Genomic DNA, 14037 nt, shown 5'->3' on the forward strand with positions numbered 1-14037 from the left:
CAGAGTTCCTTAGTAACAGGCATCAGTCAATTTACTCCATACTGGTATGAATACAGACGTTTCATAGTTTGACCTGATGTCATCAGATTCATATTTTTTTTTAAGAGTGTTATTGATGCTGCACTAAATTCCATTAACAAGCCCAGTGTTCTCTAATTGTTTCTCAGATGTCTGTCCCTGAGCCACAAAGATGATAATTGTCAGTGGGCATGAGCCAGGTTACTCCCTTGACACAGTTCCCCATCAGACACAATGGGGTTGATTTTAAAAGGTGCGTGTGTGTCCATGTGCATGCAGTTCCTGGTGTGCGCACATGGACGCACCGATTTTATAACATGCACGTGTTTGCGTGTGCATGTTACAAATATGTTTCCCATGCACTCATATGTGCCGGATTTTCATGTTCGTGCGGATGGGTGGCCTGCTCTGCAGGGGGTGATTTTTAGAATGAGGTGCGAGTAGGACTGGGAGGGAACTGGGGAAGCCAATAAAGGAGCGGACTGGGAGGGAACTTCTTTACCCCTACCCTATCCTTCCTCCCTCTTCCCCTCTCCTCGCCAACCCCCTAAACTAACCCTACCTATCCCCTTTTTTTTTTATTTTTGTACTTACACGTAACCCTCGATTTTTACACATGCAGGCCTTTTTAAAATTTCGACAAATAGTATTAAGCCACTCGCAGCCTTACTGGTAAGTCAAAACTCACCTGATCAAAGCAACAAATGCTGTACTACCAGAAAGAGATCCACTTTACATGCTCTCCAAGCCATGTAAAACCTAAAAGCAACAGACTACCATTTAAAAATAAGGACTGTCAAAGGTTGTTTGATTTTATTTTATCACTGCAAACTACTAGCAAATACATCTTATAAAAAAAAAGACAAGACAAATCAGATTTAATGTTTATATTGCAAAACTGATTTTCTTTTTTACATTTTAAATGCATTTCAAAGCCAAATTAAATAAATAGTTTAAAGTTAAAGTTGTTTAAACATTTCATGGTTTGCCATAGATTCTAAAAACAGAAACACTCTTACAAGTTTGCTTTCAGTCCGAGGTGACCTTAATACTAAATGTAATGCCTACATGCAGAGCTCAGCTATGCCTAACTTTGATGTACTTCATGCTTTTTTTTTCTCAGACACCTGACATTTTTAGTAAATGTATAACTTTAAATCTAAATCAGTTCAGATATCTCCTGATTCTTCAATAAATGAGGAAGGACCTACATCATCTATGAATAATTCTACAAATAATCTGGTTTACTCCAAGACCGGTACAATTCAACTGCAAGTTATTTTCCTGATCTGTTCATATTTGGATCCTTCTGCAAATGTTACCATGATGCTAAGTGTGATCACCATTGTCTTGTTACAGATTTTGAGCTTCCTAGGACCTTAATGTCAATTCGGCCTATACCCTTTTAATGAGCCAAGAAGAGAAAGAGGACAAAATCAGAGTCAAGATTGCTATGAAGTGCCCTAACATAGGGCCTCATTTTCCAAGCCGCTCGCACGCGATAAGGGACCTTTCGCACGCAAAAAGTCCCTTATCGCGTGTGATGCCAGGATGGGGGTGGAGTCGGCCCCGGAAGAGGAGGGGTCGGGGCGTCACCGGGGCCGACTCTGTGCCGACGTCGCGGACAGCGAAAAGGTAAGTGCCTTTTCGCTGCCTATTTCGCTCCCAATAGCTACACCTCCTACGGTGGCGCTATTGGGTGTGAAAGCGGCGCAGGCCCGCCCCCCATTTTGGCCCCCCGCCCCTCATCTTCAAAAGTATCGCAGGCCTGCGATACTTTAGAAAATGAGACCCTTAGTTTTCATCCCTCTTTGTCAGAATATATGGTGAAGAGTTTAATATAACCAGAAAAGAAAGCATTTGGAGCACACAGATTAACTAATACCAAGTTCCTCATTTTTATAAGACTGAGAATATTAGCAATTTTTCTGGCACCTTTTTTGCATTTATTTGCTTTCTTTTATGGTTGTATTAGGTGTTCAGCTCCTTTTTCTGAAGAACTTAATATGAAATTTTAAAAATCCTAGCAGTAATCCAGATATCCATGAGACTGGGCTCTCTGACAGGCTACAATGGTAGACTCGACTGCCATCTGGGTCTGTTTGGCAGGTTGTAAGTTCTGTAATAACTAGAGATCCTAGTGGAAATGCAGGTGCTCATATATCTGTCAGGCTAGTAGGCTGGATGCTTGAGTAACTATCACACTAGTACTGCTATTTAGATTATTACAGATCCTTGTGGGTTGAATGGGAACTAAGTAGGGATCTTATATGCTTTCTACCCAAAATGGTGGATTACAAGGAGGAAGACAAAAACACTGGCCTGGATATGGAGAAATCTTACAGGTAGTCTCATTCTCTGGCTGGCAGCTAGGATGTATCCTTAGTAGCGTGGACAGAATAATTGGGCAGACTGGATGGATCAAATGGTCTTTATCTGCCATCATTTACCATGTTACTGTGCTTCTCCTTGCTTGTGAGTCTCAGATATTTCAGATGGCAGTCCTCAAAACTTTCTACAAGGATGGTAAGCAGGGTGCAATTGCTGATAAATAGTAAAGGATGCAATCGGTGTTGCTGTTCTTTAATACCTTTTTAAGAAATCAGTGACTGATATGCTTGGAGTCTTGGTTTACTTTGTTAAATATTAGAAAGTAAACGACTAGTCCATTGTAGATCTTGCTGTGAATATGGATCTTCACCACTTATACATGTATATGAAGGTATGTATAAATTAGTCATCTTTCTGTCCTTATCAGCTTTTGGGTCGTATTAGTTTGAATTGCCCTGTGGGATCTGGAATATACCAGTTTTCCCATATTTCAGCATGAATACTAGGGTAGTCCCAAGGTTTATATCTGCCATTCCAATGAAGTAATTTGGCTTCTTGCAGAAAATGTTCTGAGTATCTAGCATCTGGACTCCAGCCTTTAAATTAAAAGAAAAAAATTGATGAGATCTTGCAGATCATTTCTAGAAAATCTTAAGTCCTATACCATATGAATTTTCTGAAAAATTACATTTATTAAATAATATAATGGATTTTCTTTGAACCAGTGACTAAAGAATCAAAATCTGTGTTTTTCTACTCATGTTGCCACTGATTTGGATTTGGGAGACCATGAGACATTCTTATAAGCTAAGTAACAACGACGGTAACTTGACGGCATTAAAATAAATGCAATAATTGAAAAAAAGTGCTAGTCACAAGAAAAACCTTTTATTAAAATATTTATAAATAAAAACATATAATATTTATGCACAGTGGAATGGGAAGATTTCCGAATATCGTTACAGCAATTTTAGTATAAAAATAAAAAATATACAACAAAGCTAGTGGTAAAAAATTTGGATGGTGTCTTGAAATATATGAAACGATCACCTATCATCCTTAATTATTTTATTAAGCACATTAGTTAATTCTTCATATATCTAGAGTTGCTGTACGGTTAAGCGGTAAATCGTTTCCAGTAGGTAAATGAATAAAAAGTTACCGAGTGAACATTGGGTGATTAATATATAGTACTCACTTGGGAGGATCTGTTGTGATATCACTGATTTGGATAAGGCAACATCATATTTAGCTTGTTTTGGAGTCCGGTTACTAAGCCCCCCACAAATAGTTTCGCAAATGTGATAATGTGCAAAAAGGCAAATAAAGCATGTAATTGAGTATGCAGCATTTAACTTGTACTATTTGCTATTTTTTGCATTTGCAAAAGCATTCACAAAAATGCAGAATCATTAATGCAGGGCTCCCTAAACCTGTCCTGGAGATCCAGCATCCAGTTGGGTTTTCAGGATATTCACAATGAATATGTATAAGATAAATTTGCATATACTGAGTCTCTGTGGTATGCAAACTTGTCTCATGCATATTCAGTGGGATTATTCTGAAAACCCAATTGGCTTTGGGGTCCCCAGGTCAGAATGCTGCAAATCATTTCATTAGCAATGTGCACATAATTAAAATTATGCACAAAAAATCATGTAATTTGGTGATTTTCTGTGAAAACTACACCTTAAAAAGAGTAGTTAAGTTTTTCTGTAATAAAGTTGTGATTTTATATGAACTTTACTGAAACATTACTTCCACATTTGAATAATATTTAAATGATTCTGTATCACAAGGAAAAAGTTTTCATGTGGCTGACTGATTTCTGCATGCAGAGGTGCAGATTATTACATTGTTATAGAATAGAGGATAACTCTGAAAGGTAATCACAAAGATGACATTACTACTTACCTGATAATTTCTTTTCCTTGAATAAAGTCAGAACAGTCTGGACAACTGTGTTATGCATGCCAACCACCAGATGGAGATAGAGAACAACATTCTTCCTGCTGCCACTCGTTATATATTTCCGTGCTGATACTAGTATTCCAGTATCAAGCCAACTGAGGACAATGTAAATAGAACCATAATAGTGGTTATTATAATTACATTTATCATTATAATCATCCTTAAACTAGTGCACTTCCAGAAAAAAAAATAAGGAAGAAGCAATAATTGAAGTGTGTCCAATGGTAGCATAAGAAACCACTCACCTGCAGCAAAGCATAGGAAGCCATAACACTTTCCAACCCTGCTTATTTACCTGTGAAAATTATTTGCTGCAAGACACAGAGTGAATGAAGACACTGAAGATAGCAAAACATAGGGAGGGTCCCAGACTGGTCTGACTGAATTCAAGGAAAGGAAATTATTAGGTAAATAGTAATTTCACCTTCCTCTTCATCCAGTAAGACTAGTGCAGACAAGTGGGATGTACCCAACTACTCCTTAATAGGGTGGGACGCTACCCAAAATTGCTACCTCTGCAAACCTGACAGCCAGACTGCAATGTCCTGAAAGGGATGCAATATAGAGCAAGATGCTCTACAGATTTACAAGAAGAGACCAATTGCAACTCTGTTCAAAAACAAACCTGAGCCCTTATGGAACAACCCTGAATATAGTTCAGCAATGGAGTACCAAACTTCACATAAACCTCTTAAACACTAAACCAGCACATCACCGTAACTCTAGTGGGTGCCCCTCTTCTCTGTACTCTACTAAACAGACCAAAATGAGATCAGATCTCCTGGAAAAAAAAAAAGAAAGCTAGAGATCCTTATATTTTGTAAAGGATGTCCTCTTACATCCAAGGATCAAAGAAGCATGCATTCTTCTGAAAGTGTTGACCTGCTAAACAAAGAGCAGGCATGTGACTGGTTAAAACAAATCCTGAAACTGCTTTCAGTAGAAAGGAGGGAACCATACACAGTCTTACGCAAAAGAAAGTGTGTATTAGTAGGAAGAGCATCTTCAGAACAAGCAGTTTAGCAGAATTAGTCTTAAAAGGAGCAAACCGATCCCTTCAAGAAACAAAACTAACTTCCTGTCCAAGGTTAAATCGGAATCTGCAGCAAAAGTCTGATATGCTTAGCACCTTTTAAAATGCAAAAGACAGCCAGCTGAGAAGACAGTAGCCTGTCTTGCATGTTTCTCTATAGCAATAGAGGGCTGCCCTCCTGCACCAGGAGTGCCTTCAGAGCCAGTCCTTTAGCAAGGCCTTATCGCAAATATCCAGAATTAAGGGACTGATGCGTTTCCAGGAGCATCACAGTGCCCAGAACATCAATTCTCAAACTCCTCAGTACACACAGAGGCCAAGGAAGTGGAACATTTTCTAGTCAGGAACATAGCCACCACAGCCTGAGAATAGCCATTCCTCACTAACGGGCGGATTTTAAAAGCCCTGCTTGCGTAAATCCGGGCGGATTTACGCGAGCAGGGCCCTTGCGCGCAGAGCCCCGGGACGCGTGTAAGTCCCGGGGGTTTTTTAGGGGGCGTGTCAGGGGCGGGGCCGAACGACGCAGCGTTTTGGGAGCGGGATGCGGCGTTTCAGGGGCGGGCCCAGGGGCGTGGTTTTGGCCCGGGGCGTTCCGGGGGCGTGGCCGCGCCCTCCGGAACCGCCCCCGGGTCGGGTCTCGGCGCGCCAGCAGCCCGCTGGCGCGCGTGGATTTACGTCTCCCTCCGGGAGGCGTAAATCCATGGATAAAGGTAGGGGGGGTTAGATTTGGACGGAGGCAGGCTGCGCGGCTTGGCGTGCACCGGCTGCCCAAAATCGGAAGCCTTGCGCGCGCCGATCCAGGATTTTATAAGATACGCGCGGCTACGCGCGTATCTTATAAAATCCAGCGTACTTTTGTTTGCGCCTGGTGCGCCAACAAAAGTTCGCGATTGCGCTTTTTAAAAAAAAATCTACCCCTAAATGTACACTTTAAAGGGCCAAACCATATGACAAATCAACCCAGATACTAGTGAAACATCAGATCCTGGCATAGGAACAGCTCCTGAGACAAGCCCAGAAGACTGCCACACAGCTCCCCGAAAAACTAGTGTGTGAGGACTGAAAATTGGTTTTAGAAAGAAAATGACAATCCGTCCCAAATCCAGCAATTGGGCCACTCGCTGAAAAGAGGAAAGCTCTCCTGAAAGGACTTTGTTCTAATCAGCCAATTACCCAAAGACGAGTACTGCAAAAAATCTTTTTGTGCAGTATTGCAGCCAATACCACCATCACCTTGCAGAAAGTTCTCACTTCTCAAAGGATAATGCCTGAAACTGAAAATGGCAACCTAACTCTGCAATGCTGATGAAATGCTGGTGATCTTTCCAGACTGGAAAATGAAAATAAACACCCATTTGATCATAAGATTTACTATACTGGGTCAGACCAAAGGTCCATCAAGACCAGTATTCTTTATTTTTAATACAAATGTATTATTCGCTTTTGCCAAGACACTATGCGGTTTACAATACAAACATACATAATCAATATAATCCTGTTTCCAACACTGGCCAATCCAGGTCACAAGTATGTGGCAGGATTCCAAAAGGTAGAATAGATTCCATGCCATTTAACCCAGTAATAAACTGGATTTCTGCAACTCCACCTTAATAACGATTTATGGACTTTTCCTTCAGGAACTTGTCCAAACCTTTTTTAAATGTAGCTACATTAACAGCTTTCACACATCATCTGGCAATGAATTTCAGAGCTTAATTATGCGTTGAGTAAAAAAAATATTTTCTCTTATTAATTTTAAATGTATTACCTACTAACTTCATTGTGTCCCCTTGTCTTTGTACTTTTCAAAAGAGAAAACAACCAATTAACATTTACTCATTTTATTCCACTCATTTTTGTCATGATCGGTGGTCCAGCTAGGACTGGGGAACCCCCTACAGGGGCAGCTCAGGACTTCTAAGAAGGGCAGAGCAAGGTCTGCTGCCTGAACCAGTCACTTCCCCTGCAGGTTGAGCCCTTGGGTTCTAGTGGCTGGTAGGACTTAGCAGTAGCTAGATCATGGCACCAGCAGGAAGTTGGATACAGGCATAGGCTAGGAGATGGATGCAGGTATTGCTGGAGACTCAGGCTGGACAGGATAAGGCAAGGCCTGGGCTGGAGACAAGGACCGTACAGGACAAGATAATGGAGGGCCTGGGTTGGAGACAAAGGCTGGAACAGGAGACAATACTGGGATTGTAGATAGGCAAGCACATGCTTGAAGTGAGGGCAAGGCCTAGACTGGAACCCGGACTGGACAGGACAAGGACCAGACAGAACAAACAGCCAGAAATATGAAGGCCCAAATGGCACAAGGCTGGCTAGGTGACTTTAGAATGCCCAAAGCCGCAGGGCAGGGAGGCCTAGGAAGCCACTGAGCAAGGGAGGAAGGCTGCAGAGCAAGGCAGGGAAGCCTGGAAGGCCACAAGCTAAGGCAGGAAGCCAAGGTAGACCACAAGGTTAAGGCTGTTCAGCTTGGAGAAGACTGTGAGGGGGGATATGATAGAGGTCTTTAAAATCATGAGAGGTCTAGTACGGGTAGATGTGAATCGGTTATTTACTCTTTCAGATAATAGAAGGAGTGGGGGTCACTCCAGGAAGTTAGCGAGTAGCACATTTAAAACTAATCAAAGAAAATTCTTTTTCACTCAATGCACAGTTAAGCTCTGGAATTTGTTGCCAGAGGATGTGGTTAGTGCATTTAGTGTAGCTAGATTTAAAAAAGGTTGGATAATTTCTTGGAGGAAGTCCATTAACTGCTATTAATCAAGCTGTCTTAGGGAATAGCCACTGCTTTTACTGGCATCGGTAGCATGGGATCTACTTAGTGTTTGGGTATTTGCCAGGTACTTGTGGCCCGGTTTGGCCACTGTTGGAAACAGGATGCTGGGCTTGATGGACTCTTAGTCTGACCCAGTATGGCAATTTCTTATGTTCTTATATTCTAATGTAAGGCAAGAGGCCAAGAAGGTCACAAGGCAGGAAAGAAAGGCAAGGTTGGCCAGGTCAAGGAGCCAAGATGACTCGATGAAGAGGCAAGGAGGGAGTGGACAGGCTGGGTTAAGTAGCGCTGGAGACGCCATCTCACGGGATCAGCAAGGAGGTGGCTAGAGCAGCTGTGAGGGAGGCTCACTGATGACCTCTGCTGCTGGGGGGAGGGGGGGGGGGGTACTGCGTAGCAGGAAGAATCGTGACAATTTTATAGACCTTTATCATATCTCCCCTCAGCAGTCTCTTCTGCAAGCTGAAGAGACCTACCCTCGTTAGCCTTTCCTCATAGGTGAATTGTTCCATCCCCTTTATAATTTTGGTCGTCCTTATCGTACTTTTTCTAATTCTGCTATATCTTTTTTGAGATGCGGCGACCAAAACTGCACACAGTACTCAAGATGAGGTCGCACCATGGAGCGATACAGAGGCATGATGATATTTTTTGTTTTATTCTCCATTCCTTTTCTAATAATTCCAAACAATCATTTTGTTTTCTTGGCTGATGCTGCACACTGTTCAGAAGATTTCAATGTATTATCAGTGATGACACCTAGATCCTTTTCCTGAATGTTAACGTTGCGTTCAGCGGTCCGCGGGCTATCCCTGCAAATTGCTGCCGTTACCTCAGGCACTGGACCAGCCATACGACTCCTTGGCATGGCGAAACGCCGACAGCGCATCACCTGATACCATGTGGCAGGACACCGCCAACACAACGCACCATGACTCCCGCTAGGCGCACGCATGACCTTTCTACTTTTAAAGGGACCCAGCAGGAAAGTCCCTGCGGTCCCTACTGATGACATCAGCACCACTGCCCTGTATAAGGGCATCTTCCCAGAAGCAATTTGCCTCAGCACCAGAGGCTTGCAAGAATAGGCAATCTGTTAGGCATCGGGGGGCAGTGTAGTTTTGCTTTTGAAAAGGAAAGACATGTGCTCTCCAAAGTTAGGCCCCCAGCTTAGCAAAAAAGGGAGAGGCACTGCCCTGCCACTCTTGGTGACAGACTGGAGGGAAGAGGGATTTAGAGAGGTTTTTTTTTCTTTATGAGGATTGGGGGGGGGGGGGTTTTTGCTCTTTTTCACATGCACTTTCTGGGAGGCTGTAACCCACTCGCCAGCGGTGCAGGAGGGAATCTGTACATCCTTTCGTCCCTATAAGATGAGGTTGCAGAGACCTGTGAATTAGATCCAGTATTTTTGCCAGATTGAATTATCATCTTTTGGGAAGGAAGTATTTTTACTGGCCCCTTCCTTGCCCAGATCTGGACTGTAATATCTGTTCCAGAACTGGACCTTCCCCCAAGGGGTCAAGAATTATTCTTTTGAAGAGGAGAGCAGAGAAGACGACCATCTGGACACCTCAATCAGAGTTTCCACCCTGGAACATGGGACACAGGCAGGTGAAGATCAAAAGTGCCCTTCTGAACATCAGGTAATGTGGGGAAGGGGACATTCACCCTAGTTAGGATACCCCTGCCACCTTGGGACTTACCTTTATTCCAAACCACGGATGGAGTACTAGTTCCAAGTTTCAGTATGAAGGAACACTTCCATAGAGGGATATGACAGTTCAACTTGTACTATACCAAAGACAAGGAATCTGGATGTATTTAGACATTTTATTTATTCACTTTATTGATTTTTCTACAATCATTATAAGTAAATATTATTTTCAACATCCATCCAGCTAGTTGTGCCTGTTTTGTTCAAGTACCTGTCCCGAAGAGCAAGGGTAAAACACACACAAGGTTCCCAGTGCCTGGGCCCAGAAGGTTAATCCCCCCCCCCCCCCCCCCCCCCCCGGGGAAATAAAAGAGTTGGGGTGAGGACTGAGGAGCTAGCCCATGTAAGGAAATTCTTTTATGGCCCTTTGAAATCAGCACTATTCCCAGAAAAACAATTACACTTTTAAAATACCTGTATACCTTTGGCAAAAAAAAACACATCTCTGAAATACAGTGTAAAGCCAGAAGAAATTATCCTTCACAAAGGAACCTTGTACTACTGTCGCTGCTACCACAATGGCCTAAGAGGGTCTGCAGGATCTAAAACAAGCTTACCCCTAAAAAAGCCTCAGGGTCTCCCACACAGTCTCTTACCTCACGGATGCGTCCATTTCCGCAACTCAAAGGAACTGTTGCCCGACTAATTGCACTATCTTATAACTTGCTTAATTTCATATACACTATGTAAATTTGCTTAATTTCATATATACTAGGTAAATCTGTACATAATTCTTATCCTGTAAGCACCCTCTCCTCCTTTGCCCTTCTCTCCAGTTAGAATTTGTTTAACTTAACTTTTAAAATTTGTTAGAATTTGTTTAACTTATTTTTTCTCTAACAGCCTAGTTCTACATTCCCTGTTATAATGTAACTTTTTGTTCTTCTTGTTGTTGTTTGCTCTGTTAACTGGTTACCCCTAGTTTACTGTAAACCGGTCCGATAAGACCTGGTCTTGAGCATCGGTATATTAAAAGAATTTAAATAAATAAATAAAACATGTCCCTTGGATCAAGAAATGAAGGCATAAACACCTCAATACCGTGACAGCCGTGGTTGCCAAAAGGCGACCGTGGAAACCAAAAAAAACAGCCCCTTCAGGTCTATGCAAGGAGAACCAAGCCCCCTCGCACTGCAGCAGCAACAGTGGCCGCAAAGCAACCACAGAATCCACAACATGCTCTTCAGGGATATAGGATAGAAGGCCCTTCAGGGTTATAGGATAGAAGGCCCATTGAAGAGAAGTCTCTAAAACTGAAAACTCCTTCCCTCCTCCATGCTGGTCCACATATTACCCTGGGTTCCATTTGAATCAATGAGGAATTACTACTTACCTGATAATTTACTTTTCTTTAGGACAGTCAAATGAATTCAGAACAAGTGGGTTATGCACCTCTACCAGCAGATGGAGACAGAGCAAACCGACATCACAGTATATATACCCCTGCAGTGATATCAGCCTGCCAGTATTTTCTTCAAAAGCAACTGTGGCCAAAATAGCAAAAAACTTGATTAAAAACAAATAACCATTTCAATACTCGGCCAACAGGGAATACCGAGCCCAGACAAGAATGTATTAACATTAGTCTAGGGACTGGACTAACACTTAACAGTAATCCCTGTAACATGTAGGCACACAGGTGGATCATTATGTAATCATTCGGCAACCAAGGGAGGGAAGCTGGATTAATCTGACTGTCCTAAAGAAAGGGACATGATCAGGCAAGTAGTAATTTGTAACTTGTAAACCGTTATGATGGTGAAACCGAATCATGGTATATAAAACTCGATAAATAAATAAATAATTTCTCATTTCTTAGCATCCAGTCAGATAAATCCAGAACAAGTGGGATGTACCCACGCTACTCCTGAATAGGGTGGGAGGATGACTTCTGCAAAGACTCAGTAACTTCCAGATACTTGACAATATGCCTCTTGACATCCAATGGTCAAACAGACGACACTCCTCTACATCTCCCTCTCTGTCCAGAGCCAGCAGGGAGATGGACTGACTCAAGTGAAACTCAATGACCACCTTTGGTAAAAAGGAACAGTACGCATCTGTACCGCCCCTGGAGTCACCTAGAGAAATGACCCCCGGCAAGACAAGGCCTGCAGTCTGGAAACTTTACACACAGAACACATTGCAAAAAGGAACACTGTTTTCAACATCAGCAACCGCAAGGACAGAGTACGTAGTGGTCTAAACGTAGGGCCTGCCAAAAAATCCAAAAACAAATTAAGGCTCCATAGGGGCACCGGAAACCACAAAGGAGGATGAAGATGTTTCACTCCTTTCAGAAAACGGCCACATCAGGATGAGCTGACAAGGTTTCACCATTTACCTGACCCCTGAAACAGATGAGAGCCGCTACTTGAACCTTCAAGGAATTGAGAGCCAAACCTTTATTCAAGCCGTCCTGCAAAATTCCAAAATGAGCGGAATCCTGACCAAGGAAAGGGGAAGGTACCTCAATCCTCACACCAGGTCTCAAACTCTCAAACCCACACATAGGCCAAGAAAGTAGAGAACTTTCTAGCTCTTAGCCAGGTGAAAATCACTGCCGCAGCATATCCACATTTCAGCAAGCGAGCCCTTTCAAGGGCCATACCGTAATATAAAATCGAGTTGGATCTTCATGAAGAACAAGTCCCAGGTACAACAGGTTCCTGTGTGCTGGAAGTCGAAGAGTCGAATCTACCAGGAGCCTCTACAGATCTGCATACCATGGTTTCTTGGGCCAATCTGGAGTGACCAAGAGCACCATCCCTCTGTGGTGTTCGATCCTTTGAATCAATCTGCCCAACATGGTCTCACATGTTAAAGGAACACTGCGTCTGCTTCATATCGTCTGGCAAACGAGGAACCAGAGATTCACCCCTCTTACTGGCCAGTTCCTCCAGCTCGCTCCTAATAAAAGTGAACCTTTAAAGGGTAATTTGGTGAGGATAGCCTTGGAGGTCAGATCGGCCGACTAATTTCTCAACCATAACTGACACCTGGCCACTACTATCAAAGCCACACTTCTGGCTGAAGTGCAGCCCAAGTCACAGCTTGCAACTGCCAAGAAGGCAGCGGCTGGTTCCGTAACTTCCTTGAAGCTTACCCCAGAGTCATCAACTTCCTGGGAGAGAAGCAAACAAGAGCAAGTCACCAGGGATCAATAAGAAGCAATCTGCAAGGTCATTGCCACTGCTTCAAATGCTTGCTTAAGGATAATCTCAATCTTTCTATGATGAGCATCCTTCAAGGCTGCTCCTCCTTCCACGAGAATAGTGATCTGCTTGAAGACCACACCACATGTGCATCTACCTGCAGAAAATGTAAGCGCTCTCTTACCACTGGGACCAGAGGGTACAGACCTTCCAGAACCCTGACCCCTTTTGAAATTAGCTTCTGGGGTGCCCCACTCAAGATCAATCAGTTCTTGAATGGCTTACATCATGGGGAAAAAACAAGAGGCTTTACGCAAGGAAACCAAATTGGGATTTCTCTTTGGCTCAGACTCGGAATCTGCCCCAGGAACCCTGAGCATTTCCAAGGTCTGGGAAAGCAGAGCTGCAGATCATCTCTATGAAAGAACCATAGCATAGTTCTATACGGTTCTAATCCTGAACGAATTTCACCATCCTCAAGAGATGGCACCATCATCCGTGCTGCTCTAGGAGTACTCTGGCACTTAACAGAAGGTTCAGACAAGGTTCCTACCTGAACCTCTGCTCTTGGAGCGTTGGACAGGGTTGAAGACTGAGCCTGAAGAAAGATTGCAACCCCTGGAAAAATTCTACTCATGAAAAAGTAGAAGTATCCAAACCAGGAGGCATCTGAGGCATACTCATTGAGCTACCGTCCCCTGCTGAGAAACCAGTTAGGGGAGGTCCAAATTCAGGCACCCCACCTGAGTTATCTTTACCCAGACCTACATCCAGCTGGGAAGAATCAGGTTTAGTGAAAGTAGAGGAAGATAATTTATTTATTTATTTAGGTGTTTTATATGCCATCGTTCCAAAATAAGATCACAAAAGTTTACAAAGTCATCATTCGGTTTCAGGTTAAACATTCCCATTCTAGGTCATCATTCATATTCTGGGTTAATAGAAACAGCTAATACATGGTCTAGGTTGTATTCATGCATTATCTAGTTTCATGCATTATTTAGTTTCTTACAATTATAAATACCTATTCCAG

General features: G+C 42.9%; 1 protein-coding gene across 6 annotated transcripts in view; it reads right to left on the bottom strand.

Moving 5' to 3' along the window:
- Positions 1 to 1747: 1747 nt before the first annotated feature.
- The window catches only part of GLT8D2 (glycosyltransferase 8 domain containing 2), an 81736-nt gene continuing 69446 nt past the window's right edge, over positions 1748 to 14037 (bottom strand). For all 6 annotated transcript variants that reach the window (XM_029601504.1, XM_029601506.1, XM_029601509.1 and 3 more), the window contains one exon: positions 1748 to 2945. In XM_029601504.1, the coding sequence (XP_029457364.1) occupies positions 2773 to 2945 (173 nt within the window). In that variant the 3' untranslated portion in view covers positions 1748 to 2772. The remainder of the gene's footprint in view (positions 2946 to 14037) is intronic.

The sequence above is a fragment of the Rhinatrema bivittatum genome, chromosome 4 (genome assembly GCF_901001135.1).
Source record: "Rhinatrema bivittatum chromosome 4, aRhiBiv1.1, whole genome shotgun sequence".
NCBI lineage: Eukaryota > Metazoa > Chordata > Amphibia > Gymnophiona > Rhinatrematidae > Rhinatrema > Rhinatrema bivittatum.